Genomic DNA, 18,883 nt, shown 5'->3' with positions numbered 1-18,883 from the left:
TTTGACGGGAGCTTGAAGTTTATGAGTAAAGTCATAACTAATAGATATTTCGTTCGTTTTAGACATTCCACAACTTTGGAGAACAGGCTTCAGTCCGAAAGACCGATCCTCTAACCTTCGCAAAACCGTCACTGCTGGTAATTAGTAGTAATAACGATTTAAAAACAATAAGAAAAGAAGTCGGCCAACTCCTACACTCCTAGTCGGCCAGTACACGCAGTATTTCTACATTCTCAGATGGAATGAAGGAAGGCTTTGTCAGAATGGTCGAATGCTGGGTTGAATCCCGGACTTCCCGATAGAAGCGCAAAAGCCAACCACTCAGTCACGTTTGTTGAGCAGTTGTATTTAGCTTAACTTAAATATATTCCGTAGTCTTTTTTTTTTTTTTTTTTTTTTTTTTTTTTTTTTTTTTTTTGTTCCGTAATGATATGTTGAATCCCTCTTGTTAAAAATTCAGAAAAGTTGAGGACTGGGTAAACCGTGATGGTGGTCAAGGGCGCCTATGTTGTGGTTTCCAAGGAGGGGAAAGTATAAGCGACGTTTCAAAAATAGTTTCAAATTTTGCTGTAACTAATGTAAAAATCCTATTGGATTTTCAATATTCTGAAGTACATTTTCCTCTAGGGGGGGGCAAGCGCCCCCTTAACCCCCCTGATGGGCGCCCTTGATTGTGGTTATAAAAAACTTGACTGTAGAATTTCAAGAATATACAGAACCATGTGCAGCCTTTAATTGTATCATACAAATCTAAGTATTTCTCTTATGTTTTATTTTAATTTTATTTTGTTTCAAAAAGAGGGTATGGAATATTTTAAAGTAAAAATACTACATACAATTTTGCTAGTTATTTGTGTATTTTTTGAAAGAAGTTTTTACTCTTAGGGTTGGCTCGTTTACACCAGCTGTTTTTTTTTTAATAACTGGTTTAAACTAAAAAAAATTAAAAGAACAAAAATGCGAATCGTGTGAACTTCATGGTGACGTTTCACATGTCAAACCATCTGCATTAGTCTTACTTCCTTTTCACCTTTTAATCAAGGTGTCCCATGTTCAATTCTCGGTCGAACCACAACCCTTCTTTCATGTGTAAACCAAGTACTCTTTCGGATGTCACTTTAAGTGAAAGTCTTCTCCTTGATAACCTCGGTATTACGTAAGGATGTTAAGCCTAAACATACAAAACGAAACCAAATTATATATTTCTGCATGCCTGTAGTTTTATAAAGAAGCGAAGGTTGCTTAAATATATTGATTAAAATTGGTAAAATTTATCGATTGCCTACTTAGCTTCCAACATTAGCTTGGATTGGACTTTCAATGATACCTACATACTAAATTTGTAATTTAATACCTCAGTTTTAGAAAAATAAACACACTGCTGAACAAGACTGCACTTATTTAATATAAAAACACATTTACACGTGACGTTTCGATCTTCTATCCAAGATCCTCATCAGACGTACACTCACGTCTGATGAGGATCTTGGATAGAAGATCGAAACGTCACGTGTAAATGTGTTTTTATATTAAATAAGTGCAGTCTTGTTCAGCAGTATGTTTATTTTTCTGATTTTATTCGTAAGACGTTGACTATGATTGTGTGTCACTCAGTTTTAGCGTACTGATTATAATACGTTGGCCTTTAAATTTTACATGCAAATTAAATTTTACTGGATTTTCCCGTTATTGTTTTACATTTAAAAGAATGACGGGATTTTCCCGATGGCTAGGGCGGGAGTTTCTCAATTTAAGAAATTTACTGACCGGACTTCTTTAAGCTTATGGGACCTCTTCCAGCATAACCCCGTTGTTGAATAATAACACCAAGGCGAAACAAACTTATTTCTGTGAATATGTAATATAAATACATAAAGCAAAATATCTAAATCAAAAAACCTGGTTTAAACCCCAAAAAAGCCTGGTTTAAACTGCCCCCCCCCCCAAAACGGGTTTTTGGCATTTTCAGAAACAACCATGGTTCTTGCCAACTCTGCTTACTTTTGTATATAGGAGGTTAAAATGTGTTTATTATATACATTGGTTAATCCTTTGGAATTCATAATGTAAAAATGTTGAAGTAAAATTGTTTAAAATATCTTTTCGAAATTCATGGTTTACTTTCGAGGTTTTATATTATTATCGGCATCAACCACTAATTAATTGACTTTCTGTGTTATAGAGAAGCGAAACAAAGTCTGCTTTATCGATTTAAAGCAGAATTTTGAAAAAAGCCCAAAATTTCCCAAGCAAAAAAGCAAAGCAGAAAAAACCGAGTTTTTTTTCCAAAAAAGCCGGTTTTTTCCGAGCCCTTGCATCTCTAGTAAAAACTCATATTAGTTCATAAGTACAAGTGGGGGTAGAAAAGTAAAGGTATTGACCTTGCCATTACTTTTTTTTCTTTTTCTTTCTTTCTTTCTTTTTTTTTTTTTTTTAAATAATTGTGATTTGATATTTAGGGTCTTTTTTGTCCGTCTCTCTTATTATCCTGTTCTCCCCTATGTGAATTTTATTATTATTATTTTCTTATTATACATAACTTTTGTAAACAATATAAAAACTTATTTTTAGCTTTTGATGTTTCAGTGCACAAATAGCTATCATAAATTCATTTTTCGACAGAATCTTATTATTTTATCAAACATCTTAATTAAATCGGTATCATTAATAATCTTAATTTTACTAGTTCTAAAGTCAATCTTAATATTAAATATTCGCTTTTCCCTGAGAACATACCACATGGTAAGGATTTCTTCTCGATCTGTAGTAATCTGTAAGATTATAAAGTTGACATGTGTAAGTTAAGTGCATTGTATTGGTAGTTTGGAGGGGATGTGTATCCTCCATTAATCTCTATATGGAATAACCACTTAGCATATCAATTGCGTTCATTGTTCCCTTTCTCATTCTTTCTTATGTACCATTATGTGTTATTAGTTGTGTGCAAACAATGTTTTTCTGAATACACTTCATCTACATTTTTTTCTTTTGTGTATATATTCTAGGTTTATTTCATCGTGGACATTGTCAACATTTCGATGTTGATTCTTATGAAAATGTTCAGAAAAAGAAAATTGATGATCTGCAAATAGGTTGAAAATTTTTCAACATTTTCGATGGTCTCTGGAGCGTGAAAACTAAAACAATGACTGAAGTGAAAAAACAAAGTTCTTATGCTGAGGTAAGCTCATAAATAATTAGTAATAGAACATAAGGTTCACATTGTAATATATATATATATATAATATATAAAACATGAAAAAATTAACTTTAAATTTCCATAGCTCTATACTATGGGACCTAGTCGGGTCAAAACTTCACCTAGGAACTAATATGTGCTCTATCCAAATATCCATGTTTCAGAATCCTGCGGTACTTCTGCAACAATTTTTATAGAGATAGTTGCGTGAGTACCGCAGGATTTTGAATCATGTATTTTTGGATAGCGCACATACTAATTCCTAAGTGAAGTCTTAACCCGACTACGGTAGGCCCCATAATATTGGAGTTATGGACCTTTAAAATTCATTTCTTCATGTTTTCGGCAGCCTTTAACTCCGAAACGACGGATTTCTGCCAAGTTGGTGTATACTTTTTGTCTTACCTTTGTGTCAGGAATCACTTCCCAAACACTGTCGATGTTGTTTTGAAACACCCTGTATATATTACTAATCTTCTTAATGTTCTCTTGTGACTATGTCTTCTCAGCGAATCGAGTGTCCATAATTGGAATAAAATTTAGGGTTTAAGTCATATTATGCAAAAAGTTCTTCGCATGCAGTAATACGTTAGAAATTAATGAAATTATACGACAAATTATATCAATACGTAGTGGAAATTATAGACCTCCAAAAAAATTGAAACTTCATACTTTTCATTAGACAGATCAAAATTACATCTATATGCAAATGCTAACTGGACATAACTGCTAATAATAATAATCGTCGTCATAGGTATTCTGCTTTTATTGACAGGTGACTTGCTCTTGATAAGCTTCCAGCTCCATGGGCTTCCGCTAACCTCTTCGTCTTCATGTACAATTTTTCTGTTTTGATATCGTCCATCAATTGTAGCCTCCTTCTCCCTCTTTCCTACCACCATACCCTTTAGCACGTCCCTCATGATACAGTTCTTTCTTAGGCAATGTCCCAACTAGTTTCTCTTCCTCGTCTTAATAATATTTAAAATTGTTCTTTTTGTCCTGCCACTTCGAACACTCTCTCATTTGTTTTCGCACGACCCAAATAATTTTCTCAATTCTTCTTCACACCCACATTTCGAAAGTTTCCAGTCGTATTTCATCATTTTTGTGTAATATCATGTTCCTGATCCTATATAGCACAATACTCCACACGAAGCACTTTGAGTCTTTTTCTCAATTTTTTGTTCAAGGTTCCACAAAATAGTATTTTCTTCCTCTAAAGACTTCTCTCGCTATTCCTATCCTTGCTTTTATTTTACGTCCACATTTAATATCATTACTAATAATATTACCCAAGTTTCGAAAAACAGTCACCTGCCCTATTTTCTCCCCTTCTACTTCTCAATTTGACACCGACCCTTTCGTTCTTTATTGTTATTCATGTTGGAACATTCAGTGATTACTTGTATATACAAATTTTAGTACTCTAAAAAACTTTATAACCTAATATATATTTAACGTCTGTTAATGAAATTGTTTAAATGATTATCCGATTCTCCGTCTAAATTGCCTTTTCAGGTATTAAGTTTTGGATTTTTAGTTCTAATATATGCTTCAAAAATATTTATTTCAATTAAAGATAATTCACGGTGTAAAACAGTAAAATCCTGTACAATATGTTTAGTTAGTTGAAAGTCCTTAGATAACCCAGAAATTCCTCCTTTATCCTTTGGGAACTCCCTTAAGTGCTCTTCCAATTTAGTTCTAATATTCCTTTTTGTTAAATCTATGTACTTACCTTCACGAGCAGGCAATTGTGTAAATTCCGCTTAAAATATTTGTCTTCACAAAGTAACTCTTACATTGACCAAATGTCCTTTCCAAATTTTTAGATGGTTTATTTTTATTTATTTATTTTTTCAAATTTACGAAGTCTAAACGATAAAAATGGAGATAACGGGAAGGAAACCCATTGAGGGTTTTTTTTTTTTTTAAACTATGTGTTGGTGAGTCTTTGAGACGCATGACTGGTATTTGTCTCGCTAACGGTTGCAGTTGAATTACTTTGAAAGGTTGGCAGATACATACTTAAGATATTTTTAGAAGTTCAAAAACGAGGGAAATAATAATAATAAAACTGGATAACCAAAACATTTCAATGGGTATTAGAAGACAATTATAAGCATATAAATTTTATTACAGTACTTTAATTTGACACAATTTTGCATACACATGTAATCACTGAATGTTCCAATATGAATAACATGTGGCTACACTAATTTACATTGCTTTAAAATATGTTGTATGGTTAGTAAAGTAAACCAGAACACTTTCGGAAGAAGCTAATGTTCCTTTGTACCTGCATCAGAATAAAATAAACAGGTTTATTTGTTAGGAATTGTAATCATTGTGCACGGACACATAATTTTGGATTCTTTAAGGGGGCGGACTACTAAAAATTATACAAAAGCTAACCATTTTTTCTTTTGCTCGTATTTCGTAAGTGAAAAGAGATAATGAAATGTAACTTACCACAATAGTAGATAATGTTAATCTACACCCGAAAATATCAATCAAAATAATTTTCAGTGTTGCCAACCTTACGAATTACAGTGTGGTCAGAATATGAATTACCCAAATATCTAGGTTAAGGCAGCGACTATAAAAATGAATTCAACGGTAATTGATGACTTATCATGTTTTAGTTACTTGTTGACTACTTTTCAAATAATATTTGTATTTATTTTGTATATAAATATTTTTTTAATAAACAGTACAAAATAAATACAAATATTGTTTTTTAAAAAAATTAACAAGGAGCCAAGACAACATAAGTCATCAATTACCGTTGAGATCATTTTTCTAGTCGCCGCCTTAACCTAGATTTTTGGGTAATTCATATTCTGGCCACACTGTAATTTGTAAGGATGGCAACTCTGAAAATTATTTTGATTCATATTTTCGGGTGTAGATTAACATTATCTATTATTGGGTGAAAAACGGGTAAAAGGAAAATGGTTAGCTTTTGTATCATTTTTAGTATCTGTCCTCTTAATAAAAAGTTTGATACCTCCATTTTATTAAGGGTCTTTAATTTCCATTACATATTGATATACTTTGTCTTTTTACTTTCAACATTTTCCTATGTTAATGGCACTAAGCATGCAAAGATGTTTTTGTATAATATGACTTAAACTTGTATTTTATCGCAATTGATGGATACTCGATTAACGTATTCGAAATGTAGATGCTGAGAAGACATTGACTGTACAGGAACATTAGTAATGACTCACAGATAATACATAACAATAATAAAAATAGAAAATAGATTCAACAGAATCTCGACATTCACACGGATTTTCTGCTTGAATAGATTTACTATCGCGTGGTTAAGATTGAAGCCTTCTATATTAAATTTATACATGAAAAATATTTCAACCTTTTTGACTTGTGATAAGATTTCAGATACTTACGAAATCTAATAATAATGAATTTTATCTTTCTTTTTAGGAATCTACGTCCTCGGGAATACCCTACTTGTCATTTGAAAATCAAAGTGAAGAAGAAATAAGTAGAAAGGCAGTTGCATTAGCGAAAGCATCACAAATAATCAATCAACTTCAGTATGCATTTAGCAAAGGAAGCAAAGTACTTTGTAAGAAACAGACATCCTCCAGTAGCCGTAAAACGAAGCAGGTAAATAGGTAGTGATTCCATTGCCAAAATTCAGTCGATTCGTACTGATCAAGGAAGTAAAGCATAATCAACTGGAATGTAAATTTACAGCGGAAATATTGCCAGTGATAACTTTGAAGGATCTTTTGAAAGAAGTCGGATGGTACATACGCATTTGAAAGTAAAACGCAGCATTCGCCTTGTAGGATTGAAGGAAGAATCTTAGGATGTCTAATCGTGTTATTCAAACTCCGGACTTTCCAATTAAGGAACGAGAAAATAACTTTTAACTACGACCGCTTTATGTTTAATGTCATTCATCACTAAAAAATATAGTTTACTAATAAATTCTTTTTTGGAAAATCTACTGTATGGGATGTAAAATGAAAATGTTCATTCATATGTAAGCAAAATGTCATAGCCACCTTGCTAGTGAGTCTTTATCACTTGTCTGAATTAATTTATATGGAAAACTTTTGTAATCACTACTTAAAATTAAATTTAATTAATAAAACCAACATGAAAGAACTGGTTTATAAGTTAGTATGAAAATTTAAGATTTTATAACAGAAGTAGGTTTAGTGATAGGCTTAAAGCCAGATCAAAGTACTAGATGAGAGAAGTAAAACAACTTGTTGTAAAATATGAAGAATGAAATGAGAATCATACGATTGTACCATTTACGCTAAAAGGAGACAGATAATTAATGAAATTGAATGATAGTGAAATTAAATTTTTGTTCTCTCCCACTGGGAATCGAACTTTGGACCATGTACACAGGCACTAGTCACTAGACTAGAGGGTATGGTTAGTGGTTGTGAAACTCTATAGGTAATCTATGAGTGTGCGTTTGATTCTTGGTAGAAGGAAAAATATTCTTTTGTTTACCGTGAAACTCAATCCTAGAATCTAATTTATTCCTATGAGTAGTCATTTATTTAAAAATAAGCATTACTTAAAATAAGAAATAAAGACATGTGCCTTGGCATATTTGAGTTTTTATTTTAAGTGTGGATAATTTCAATGTTCTACCGACATTTTCTTTTAGATAAGTAAACCTTGAATTACTTGTTGAGCTGGTGGTGTTTATCTTTTGATTTCTTCATCCACTGGAAATGCTTAACTTTTCTGAACACTCCGTAAGTGTTGACACTCACCAGTCATTAGTAGAAAATACTAAGGGCAATTTGAGTTAAATTAAAATCAGTAATGTGCACTATAGTGACATAATGATGGCGACGTTGTGTTTTGTAGAAAAGTAGCTAGTTTTCCATACTGCCCTCTTATCAATTTCTCTTGACATTTCTCTATCCTACAAAAAAAAGAGTGCCTGCTTTTAAATTCACGTATCGCTTTCTCTTCTTTTCGTCAGTTATCAACATACATCACATCAATCATAAGTGTGCTGTTCAGGGTTGGCTGGTTTAAACCTTAGTTTAAACCAGAAAACGAAAAATGTTCGTAAAAGTTTAAGTTTTCGTAAAATCTTGATGAACACACATTTGTGGGTTATCACGTTTCTCTCTCGTATATTCAGACCTAAATTACCCATTCGTTACTCAAAGAGATAAACTTTTTTTTTTTTTTTTGTAAGTTTATGAATGTTTCTTTTGTGATTTTTTAATAGATTGTTTTGTTATTATTGTTATGCAATTGCAATCAAAGAAATTCTAAATATTGTTTCGTTTTAATAATGTTTACTGTTGATAAACTACATCGAAGTTCCGTACTTTTTTTTTGGGGGGGGGGTCATACAAACCCAACGAGAGGCATTTATTGAAATCAGAAATATTTTTGGTATCTATTTATGTATAAATGGGTCAGAACCAAAGTGGACTGAATTAATTCGTATCTTTATTCACTTTTTTTACTGATATGCAAATTTAATCGTCGTATTTCTCTAACTTGGACTGTAAAAATCGTAGTGAACTAACTTGGACTAAATTAGTACTTCTGTACTCTGCAGTATTTTGAAATTGTTTATATGTAATTCTGTATAATGGTTTCATTTGTGCGACTGTTTATTTTTTGTCCTTCTGAACTGACTTCACAATTATATTAACAAAAATGTAAAGATCAGTACAACTTATATTAGCAGGAGTCTTCTTGGGTGAGTCGCTAGATGTATCGCATTTGTGGCTAATTAGTTCTGATTTCGAGTTCAAATGGAGGACAATTTCTCTCGGATGTAAGCCGAGAAGCGGTTTGGATTCCGCTTTAAGCTTATGTGATCCCTTCCAGCACAACCCGGTTAATGTATAATAACACCAAGACGAAACAAACTTGTTTCTGTCCATATGTGATATAAATATTTGGTCTAGGAATTAATTCGTGCGGGTGGACAAGAGATGGCGCAACGAACGGAGCGTCGCACAGTTCCGTGTATCCACACATGTGTTGCAAACCCCTGTCATCGCGTATCGTTCGTAGTATAGGGCAGTGGATTAAAGCATCAACAACACCAGTTTGTAGTTAAGTGAACATGGCGCAATTTGTGCCTGATAAAGTGTTTTTGCGGGGTGTCCTGCTGCATTACTTTAACATGCAGAAAAGTGCGACTGAAAGTCATCGTATTTTGGTGGAAGTGTATGGTGACCATGCTCTAGCTGAGCGAACGTGTCAGAAGTGGTTTGCACGGTTTAGAAGTGGTGATTTCGGCTTGGCAGACCAAGAGCGAGCTGGACAGCCAAAAAAATTTCAAGACGAAGAATTGACAGCATTGCTCGAGCAGGATTCGTGTCAAACGCAGGAACAACTTGCAGCAGCATTAGGCGTTGATCAAACAACAGTCTCCAAACGCTTGAAAGCCATGGGAATGATTCAAAAGATGTCACATTGGGTTCCACATGAATTGAAAGACAGAGACGTTGAAAAACGAAAAACCATTTGCGAATTGCTGCTTCAACGACAGAGCAGAAAGGGGTTTCTGCATCGAATTATTACGGGTGATGAGAAGTGGATCCATTGCGAGAACCCTAAACGAAAAAAGGCCTGGGTGAAACCAGGTGAACCAGGTCCATCACAACCAAAACGAGATATTCACTGTGCAAAGGTTATGCTGTGCATATGGTGGGATATGAAAGGTGTGGTGTACTATGAGCTGCTGCAACCGGGTGAAACTATGAATGGAGAACGTTATCGACGACAATTAATGTGTTTGAAGCAAGCTCTGGCCAGAACACGACCAGAATGGGAGAACAGACATGATAAACTTATTGTTCAACATGATAACGCTCGCCCACGTGTCGCAAAACCGGTCAAAACCTATTTAGAAAATGTCGGATGGGAAGTTTTACCCCACCCGCCGTATTCACCAGACGTTGCTCCTTCGGACTACTACTTGTTCGATTGCATGAACAACGATTTGATTGGACAGCGGTTTACTTCTTCAGAAGATATCGAAACATGGGTCTCTGACTGGATCGCTTCCAAGGATGAGGACTTCTTTCGCCACGGAATCCGTACATTGCCTGACAGATGAGCGAAAGTGGTGGCTAGCGATGGACAATATTTTTCTTAAGGTATTTATGTATTTTGTGTTTGTACTACAGCTTCAATGTGTGCGTACCAACCGCACGAATTAATTCCTAGACCAAATACATCGAGCAAATTATTTAAAAAAAAAAAAAAAAGTTTAAACAAAAAAAAACGTTTTTTTTTTCAATAAAAACCATGGTTTTTGCCAACCCTGTATGCAAATTAAGTCGTTGTATTTCTTAAACTTAGACTAATAAAAGTCGTAGTGAATTAACTTGGTCTAAATTAGTTCTTCTGTACTCTGCAGTATTTTGAAATTGTCCATATGCAGTTCTGTAGATTGGTTTCACTTGTGCAACAGTTTATCTTTTTTCCTTCTGAAATGACTCTTGACAATTATATTAACAAGTATGTGAAGATTAGTAAAACGTATTTTTTTTTTTTTTTATCAGGAGTCCTTCGTCAGTGAGTCGCAGACGTATCGCATATGTGGCCAATTAGTCCCGGTTTCGAGTTCAAATGGAGGACAAGTTATCTCGGATGTAAGCCGAGAAGCGGTTTGGATTCCACTTTAAGTTTTATGACCCCTTCCAGTATAAGCTGGTTGTTGCATAATAACACCAAGGCGAAACAAACTTGTTTCTGTCCATATGTGATATAAATACATAGAGCAAATTATTTAAACCGAAAAAACCTGGTTTAAACCCAAAAAACCTGGTTTAAATTTAAAAAACCGAGTTTTTTGTTGTTTTTTCATAAAAACCATGGTTTTTGCCAACCCTGGTGCTGTTACATTCAAAATTATTGCAATATCATTTAATTTAGAGAACTCACTTGTCACTTAATGTAGAGAGTGTACTTCAAAATAAAATAAAAAATTCAAAAGTATTATTTATTGTGTGCTGTAAAAAAAGCTTTTCATACCACATTCATGACTCTAAGCATTTACCTTACCTAACTTTATTCTTGCACATCAGTTTTTCACATATTTAATTGCATTTTCTTCTTAAATTGCCATTGTTTATGATTTCGATGGTAGAGACATCTAATTATTCTTTCTTCTATTATCTCATATAAATGTACTGTCATATTAACTGGATTTATTTTTCCTGTTGATCAGATTCCTGTCCTAAAGCACTTTCGAAAGTTGAGGTTTAAAAATTTATAAAGTAAAAGTTTAGAGAGCCTCGTAAAGATCTTATTAGAGGTATTATGGAAAGCTTGGCGATTTTTTATATTAAAAAGGAAAAGAAAAAGGGCATTGTAAAATGCCCTGGCCTTGTGGTTCCCAAAAATAAATAAAATTATTGTTTCTTTACAACGCTTTTTTCTGGTAAACGTTATTTGACATATCCTTTAATACAGTAGCTGGTCAAATAGATTAAATAGTCTGAATAGAATTGTAAGTTTCTAGTAAAGAAGAACAGAACAATAAGAAATGAAATTTGTTCTTTGGTAATCGGAAACAGTTGCAGAACCAGAACCATGAATATAGTCAACATGTATCCGTCAATTTAATTAATTAGTGACTGGAAGTATGCAAAAGGCGTAATTATATGACTTTGAAGACAAAATGTATTTTTAGTCTGATTAAATCCGTTATTTGCATTTCTAGCGAACAATATCTTACTTCAGTTTAGATTGGAATTTCTAAGAAACTCTCTTATAAATTTACTTAATATTATAACTAACTAACTAACTCTATGGTCTATGGAACCCGGAGGTTCAATGCCGCGTTCACAAAAGCTCTCCACTGACTTCTATCCTTAGCCAACTGGATCCAGTTTCTCCTTTGTATTCCTATTTCTGCGAGATCCATCTTAATATTGTCCTCCCATCTGCGTCTAGGTCTTCCTAATGGTCGTTTTCCGGTTGGTCTTCCAGTTAAGACTTTGAAAGCGTTCCTACTTTCTTCCATCCAGGCTACATGACCTGCCCACCTGAGCCTCCTATACTTGATGACCCTAACAATATTTGCTAAACTGTATAAATTATGTAGTTCCTCATTATAAAGTCTCCGTCATTCCCGTTTCTCTTGGGTCCGAATATTCGTCTCAGGATCTTATTCTCAAATACTTTCAGTCTGTGTTCTTCCTTCCGAGTAAGCGACCATGTTTCGCAACCATACAGAACAACAGGCATGATTATCATTTTATATATTTTAAGCTTCAGATTCCTCGACAGAATTACTCCTACTTAATATTATAAGTATATGAAAACATATTTTCAAAAATGAAATTCGCATTTTTTTGAAAATTCATTTAATAGTATACATCGCAAGATTAAGGCATCAGTAATAATAATAATAATAATAATAATAATAATAATAATAATAATAATAATAATAATAATAATAATAATAATAATAAAGATTCCATATAAAATTATACAGCAAACCAACTGCCGAATTACTACATTTTGAGTAAGAGCACCCATTCCAAATGAAGACGATTATTTGGAAAGCTTTTATCCGCAATCGGTCAATCCAACTGAAGTGGTCCAAAAATGGTGAAAATGGTTGCTCGACCATCTCCGAAAATTATAAAAATTTGCGTGTGATGAACCGTGTGTATGGGAACCTCAATAACATCATTCACGTTTGCGTATGTGCAAGTGTTCCTAAATGGCAGACATCTTTGTTGTCGGTGGAATGCCAATTTTTGCATTTGCAAGCGTTTACGAAAACTACAGTTGCTCAGGACGTACTAATCAGACGAACACCAAACAAAAACGAATGTTTACAGGAGAGACTGAGGTATACGGAGAATATAAACTTTTGCGTCTAAATAAATATGCAGACTTGCAAACCTACTAAACCATAAGTTTTGCGCTGAATGCTATTGCATATAAAGAGTCTGCAGGAATATTCACGACTATGACACTATTGACACCGTAGATTTATGGGGGTACGAAAGTTTGAAATTCATTTATGGGGGTTTGTGGTTTTGATGCCATTTTGGGGGCGTAATATCTCAGGAGGGGAAAGTGCTAAAAATTGCTGCTTATGCCACAAAGTAATTCTGTATGTGAATAAACTATTGCAAAAAAATAAACATGACTGATATTACACGGAGAAAAAAGTATAGGACATGGTAAAAATGATAAGAAAGCATTTGCGTGACGATGGTCGTAGCCTGGAAAGATGCAAATGTTTGGATTATGTTTGATGCCAGATCTCCAATACTATGCATGGTGCAGCAATTAGGTCCGCTTGTGTTTGTGTTCAGTTGTGCAAAAGCTTGCGAGTAGTGTTTGTTCCATCTTTCTAGCTCCATGATCATTGCCACGTCTATATGGTAAGGAGGTTAGCTCCCCCCTAGCACACACGACACCCATATCCGAACTGGACCGCGGTATTAAGGCATTTAATGTATCAGCAAAGTATCATTGAAATCTAATCCCAGCTACGGAAGTTAATATGTTCACACGGTTGCGTTACATCTATCCTAACTATATATAAAACTACATGAACTGAGATAAAATAAAGGGATACTTCCGGTTGATTTGGAAATTTGAAGTTTAGCATGATTGTAGCTTTCAAGTACTAACCAACAGGAAAATTGCAAGAAGTTAATATTTTTCATTTTTAGGGGTTAAGGTGCGATGAATAAATTCTCAATGTTATTTAAATGAGCCCTTTTTTGGACTTATAATCTCATATTTTAGATACCTGGAATTGGAATAAAAACTTGAAATTCAATATAATTGTACGTTTTCTTTAGCGTTACTTAAGTAAATCACCAAAAATAAAAAAGTTCAACCGTAGAGAGGTTTTATGGGGAACTGAAAAGTCCTCCCAAGGTTATTTATATGGAACAGCTTCTACACCCCAAAATGTTTAGACACTTCCGGCAGGATTAGAATGATGAAATTTGGCATGATTGTAGACTTCCGGAACTAACCAACAGGAAAATTGCCAAAAGTTAATATTTTCAGTTTTTAAGGTATCTATTGGGGGAATGAAGTCATTCCCATGTTATTTAAATGGGTGTTTTCTCGTGATACAAAATCTTATCTTTTAGATAGTTGAAATACGAAAAGTGCCTTGGTAAAATTGTAGGTTTTAGAGATTCGAGGTCGTAGGCCGAGCAAACGCGGAGGTCTAGGGGCGGAGTCCCCAGCTAGCCAAAGACTAGTCTATCCTATATAACGCAACTTTCTGAACATACTAATTTCCGTAACTGTGATTGGATTTATATGATACTTTGCTGATACGTTAAACGCTTTAATACTGCGGTCCAGTTCGACGATGTGTGTTGTGGGAGTAAGGGGGAGTTAACACCCTTGTCATATAGACGTGGCAATGATCATGGAGCTAGAAAAACAAACGCCACTCGCAAACTTTTACACAACTGAACACAAACAAAAGCGGGCCTAATTGCTGTACCATGCATAATTTTTGAGATCTAGCATCAAACATATCCATACATTTAGTTTTATCCAGGCTACAACATCGTCACGCAAGTGCTTTCCTCGCATTTTTATCATGTACTCACTATTTTCTCCGTGTTATATCAGTCATGATTTTTTTGCAATAGTTTGTTCACATACAGAATTACTTTATGGCATAAGCAGTAATTTTTAGCACTTTCCCCTCCTGAGATATTACGCCCCCAAAATGGCATCAAAATGACAAACTTCAACTTTCGGACCCCCATAAATCTACGGTGACAGTAGTATCATAGCTGTGGATATTCCTGCACATTCTATATATGCAATAGTATTCAGTACAAAACTTATGAACCCCCTACTTTATGCCATTCCAAAATACAGCCCCTTTAAAAGCGTAATTTTCTGTACTTTTTCTTGTGATTTCATGTATTGGTTTGCAACCTTGCGTATTTATTTAGACGAAAAAGTCTATATTCACCGTATACCTCAGTCTCCTGTAAACATTCATTTTTGTTTGGTGGTCGTCTGATTCGTACATCCTGAGCAACTGTAATTTTTGTAAACTCTTGCACATGCAAAAATTTGCACTCTACCGACAACAAAGATGGTCGCCATTCAGGAACACTTGTACATACGACAACGTGAATGATGTTATTGACCTTCTCATACACAAGGTTCGTCACTTTCAAATTTTTATAATTTTCGGAGATGGTCGAGCAACCACTTCTGGACCATTTGGTATGGATTGACCCCAATGTGTTTCGAAAAGGTAAATCAAAAAGAAATCAGTTTAATATTCGAAATCGAAATAAATAAAAACAAAAAATAAAATAAAATAAAAAATGAGTTATGTGCCAACGAAGCCGTAGATGCTTAGAAACGTTAAAACGTTCTGAATAATGGTGGAAGTAAATATTAGGAGGCAAAGAATGCTAAATGTTATTGTGTATATACTTTTTGTTAAGGAGTTTACGAGATAGGCTGTGTAAACAGTTTTTATATGATATAGATTGTTTTAAGTTCAGTTTTAGGATTGAGGATTATGGAAGAAAATATCCTAAGGAAGTTGTCCAGAGTCTGATCTCCTACGTATTGGTGGACCCAAAAGTAGTGAATGAAGTAAATGTGTTCCATGTATTTGTTGTGGTAGAGGTGCTTATGTTTTCAAGTCTTTTGTTTACATTAATACTTACGACCTGGAGGATACGTAACGCAAACAACTCCCTTGAAAGCTTTTGTTTGTGCTAGGAGGCAATAGGTAAGATGTTTTGCAAGTTTTGTAATTTTAAAATCAATTTTCTACTTTACTTTGCAGGGAAGCTACCAAGAGGTTGATCTGTTTGATCCTAGTTCTTCAGAGCCCGAAGTGGAAATGTATGTTGATGAAAAGTCCTTGGATGCAGCATCAGATATAATTAAAGAGTTACTCGGTGTACTTAATCCTAATGCAGAAAATCCAGAAAGGGATTCCGATAGTATGTATGTAGACATTTCAAGTTTAGAAGGTGATAGTGCCTTTGAAGAAGGGGATGTATGTTCTCCTGTCGAAGACGTAGTTGATGTGAGTGAAGTGATACTTAAAAATAATAAGCTTGTATTAAAAGACCATAAGTTTTCCAAAAGTAAATGGCAAACTAAGTCTAGTGTTGTGAATCAGTTAGACAGGTATAATGAGACTGGTGGTTATAAAGCGGAAATAAAAGTGAAAGAAAGAAACAAAAATGGAATTGGAAATGAAGAGACTGATGAAGATAATAATAAGAACCTTTTTCCGTGCTCTCGGAAACCAGTGAATGAAGAATATATAAAAAGTGAATTGTTAGAAACCATAAATGAATTGGGCCGCTGCGTAGAAGAAGTCGCACAGGATCACTTAATTGAACAGTCACCAAACACGGAGTAAGTTGCCAATATTTTCTTTTCTTTTATAATAGGTCGACATTGTTTCTTTTCTTTTGTAATAGGTCGACATTGTAATCAGATACGAAAATGTTCAACTATAATGTTTGAAAATAGATGTACTGTATATCTGTTTAGTCTCTTTGGTTTGTAGTCGAGGCCGGTTGCAAGCTCCTGTAATCCAGCTGTCGTGGAGGCGAGACACTGTAGCAGTACATTGTATACTATAGCGAAGCACTGTAGCTATACCATAGCGAGACACTGTAGCGGTCTTAATCATATTTACTATACTTACTATAGCGAGACACTATAGCGGTACATTGTATATTATAACGAAACACTGTAGCAGTACATTGTATACTATAGCGAGACACTGTAGCGGACTTACTATTCTTACTGTATTTACTGTAGTGGTCTTACTATAGCGAGATACTGTAGCGTTACACTGTAGCGGTCTTATTAAAGCCAGACACTGTAGCGGTACACTGTGTATTATAGAGTCAATCCTTACGAAGTGGTCCAGAGCAGGTTGCTCGACAATCTCCGAAAATTATAGAAATTAAAGTGTAATGAACCTTGTGGATGAGAAGGTCAGTAACATCATTCACGTTGTCGTTTGTACAAGTGTTCCTGAATGGCGGACATCTTTGTTGTCGGTGGATACCATTTTTTGCATTTGCAAGCGTTTACGAAAACTACAGTTGTTCAGGACGTGAGTATCAGACGAGCACCAAACAAAAACGAATATTTAGAGAAGAGACTGAGGTACACGAAGAATATAAACTTTTGCTTCTAAATAAATATGCAGGGTTGCAAACCAATACGTGAAATCACCAGAAAAGTATGCTTTTAAAGGGGCTTATTTTGGAATGGCATAAAGTAGGGAGGTTCCTAAGTTTTGTGCTGAATACTATTGCATGTAGAGTCTGCAGAAATATCCACAGCTATGATACTACTGTCACCGTAGATTTATTGGGGTCCAAAAGTTGAAGTTTGGGATTTTGGTGCCATTTTTAGGGCGTAATATTTCAGAAGGGCAAAGTGCTAAAAATTGCTACTTAGGCCACAATATAGCAAGTATGTAAATAAATTATCGCAAAAAACTTTAAAAAAAAATCATGACTGATATTACATGGAGAAAAAAGTTAGGACACGGCAAAAACGCGAAGAAAGCACATGCGTGACGATGGTCGTAGCCCGGAAAATTTTAAATGTTTGGATATGTTTCATGCTAGATCTTTAAAAAAAAAAAAAAAAAAAAAAAAAAAAAAACTACTCGTGGTGTAGCAGTTAGGCCCCTTTTTTGTATTGTTCAGTTGTGCAAAACCTTACGAGTGGCGTTTGTTCTATCTTTTTAGCTCCATGATCATTGCCACGTCTATATATCATAGTAAGGGGGTCAGCTCCCCCTTGCACCCACGACACCCATCGTCGAACTTGACCGCGGTATTACGGCACTTAAAATGTATCATCAAAGTATTATTAAAATCCAATCCCAGTTACGGAATTTAATATGTACACAAGGTTGCGTTACATAGGTTAGACTACCCTTTGGCTAGCTGGGGACTCTGTCCCCAGACCCCCGCGTCTGCTTGGCCTCAAACCTCAAAAGCCTAAAATTCTACTAAATTTCAAGTTTCTTTTCGTATTTCAGCTATCTAAAAGATAATACTTTGTATCACAAGAAAACACCCATTTAAATAACGTGGGAATTACGGTACTTCATTCCCCCAATAGATACCTTAAAAACTGAAAATATTCACTTTCGTCAATTTTCCTGTGGATTAGTCCCGGAAGTCTACAATCACGCCCAATTACATCATTCTAATCCTGCCGGAAGTGCCTAAACATTTTGGGGTGTAGAAGATGTCATATACAAATAACACTGGGAAAATTTTTCAGTCCCCTATAAAACCTGTCTACAGTTGAACATTTTTATTTTTGGTGATTTACTTAGATAACGCTAACAGAAACGTACAAAAATATCGAATTTCAAGTGTCTATTCTAATTCCAAGTACCTAAAATAGGAGATTATAAAGTCCAGAAAGGTCTCATTTAAATAACATGGAGAATTTCTTCATTGCCCCCCCCCCTCCTTGTAGACCCCCTAAAAATTAAAAATATTAACTTTTGGCAATTTTCTTGTGGGTTAGTACTTCAAAGCTACAATCACGCTAAATTTCAACTTTCCACGTCAACCGGAAGTACCCCTTTATTTTATGCCAGTTCATGTAGTTTTATATATAGTTAGGATAGATGTAACGAACCTTGTGAACATATTAACTTCCGTAACTCGG

General features: G+C 34.6%; 1 protein-coding gene across 2 annotated transcripts in view; it reads left to right on the top strand.

Annotated features, from left to right (window-relative positions):
* The window catches only part of LOC145693138 (uncharacterized), a 73,080-nt gene that overhangs the window by 12,030 nt on the left and 42,167 nt on the right, over positions 1–18,883 (top strand). For both annotated transcript variants that reach the window (XM_081768872.1, XM_081768873.1), the window contains exons 2-4: positions 3,006–3,181; positions 6,653–6,838; positions 16,002–16,585. In XM_081768872.1, the coding sequence (XP_081624998.1) occupies positions 3,146–3,181; positions 6,653–6,838; positions 16,002–16,585 (806 nt within the window). In that variant the 5' untranslated portion in view covers positions 3,006–3,145. The remainder of the gene's footprint in view (positions 1–3,005; positions 3,182–6,652; positions 6,839–16,001; positions 16,586–18,883) is intronic.

This window comes from Thermobia domestica, chromosome 8 (assembly GCF_964235325.1).
Source record: "Thermobia domestica chromosome 8, izTheDome1.hap1.1, whole genome shotgun sequence".
In the NCBI taxonomy this organism is placed as follows: domain Eukaryota; kingdom Metazoa; phylum Arthropoda; class Insecta; order Zygentoma; family Lepismatidae; genus Thermobia; species Thermobia domestica.
The sequence above is the reverse complement of the archived record's forward strand: the minus strand, read 5'-3'. Positions and strand labels throughout refer to the sequence as shown.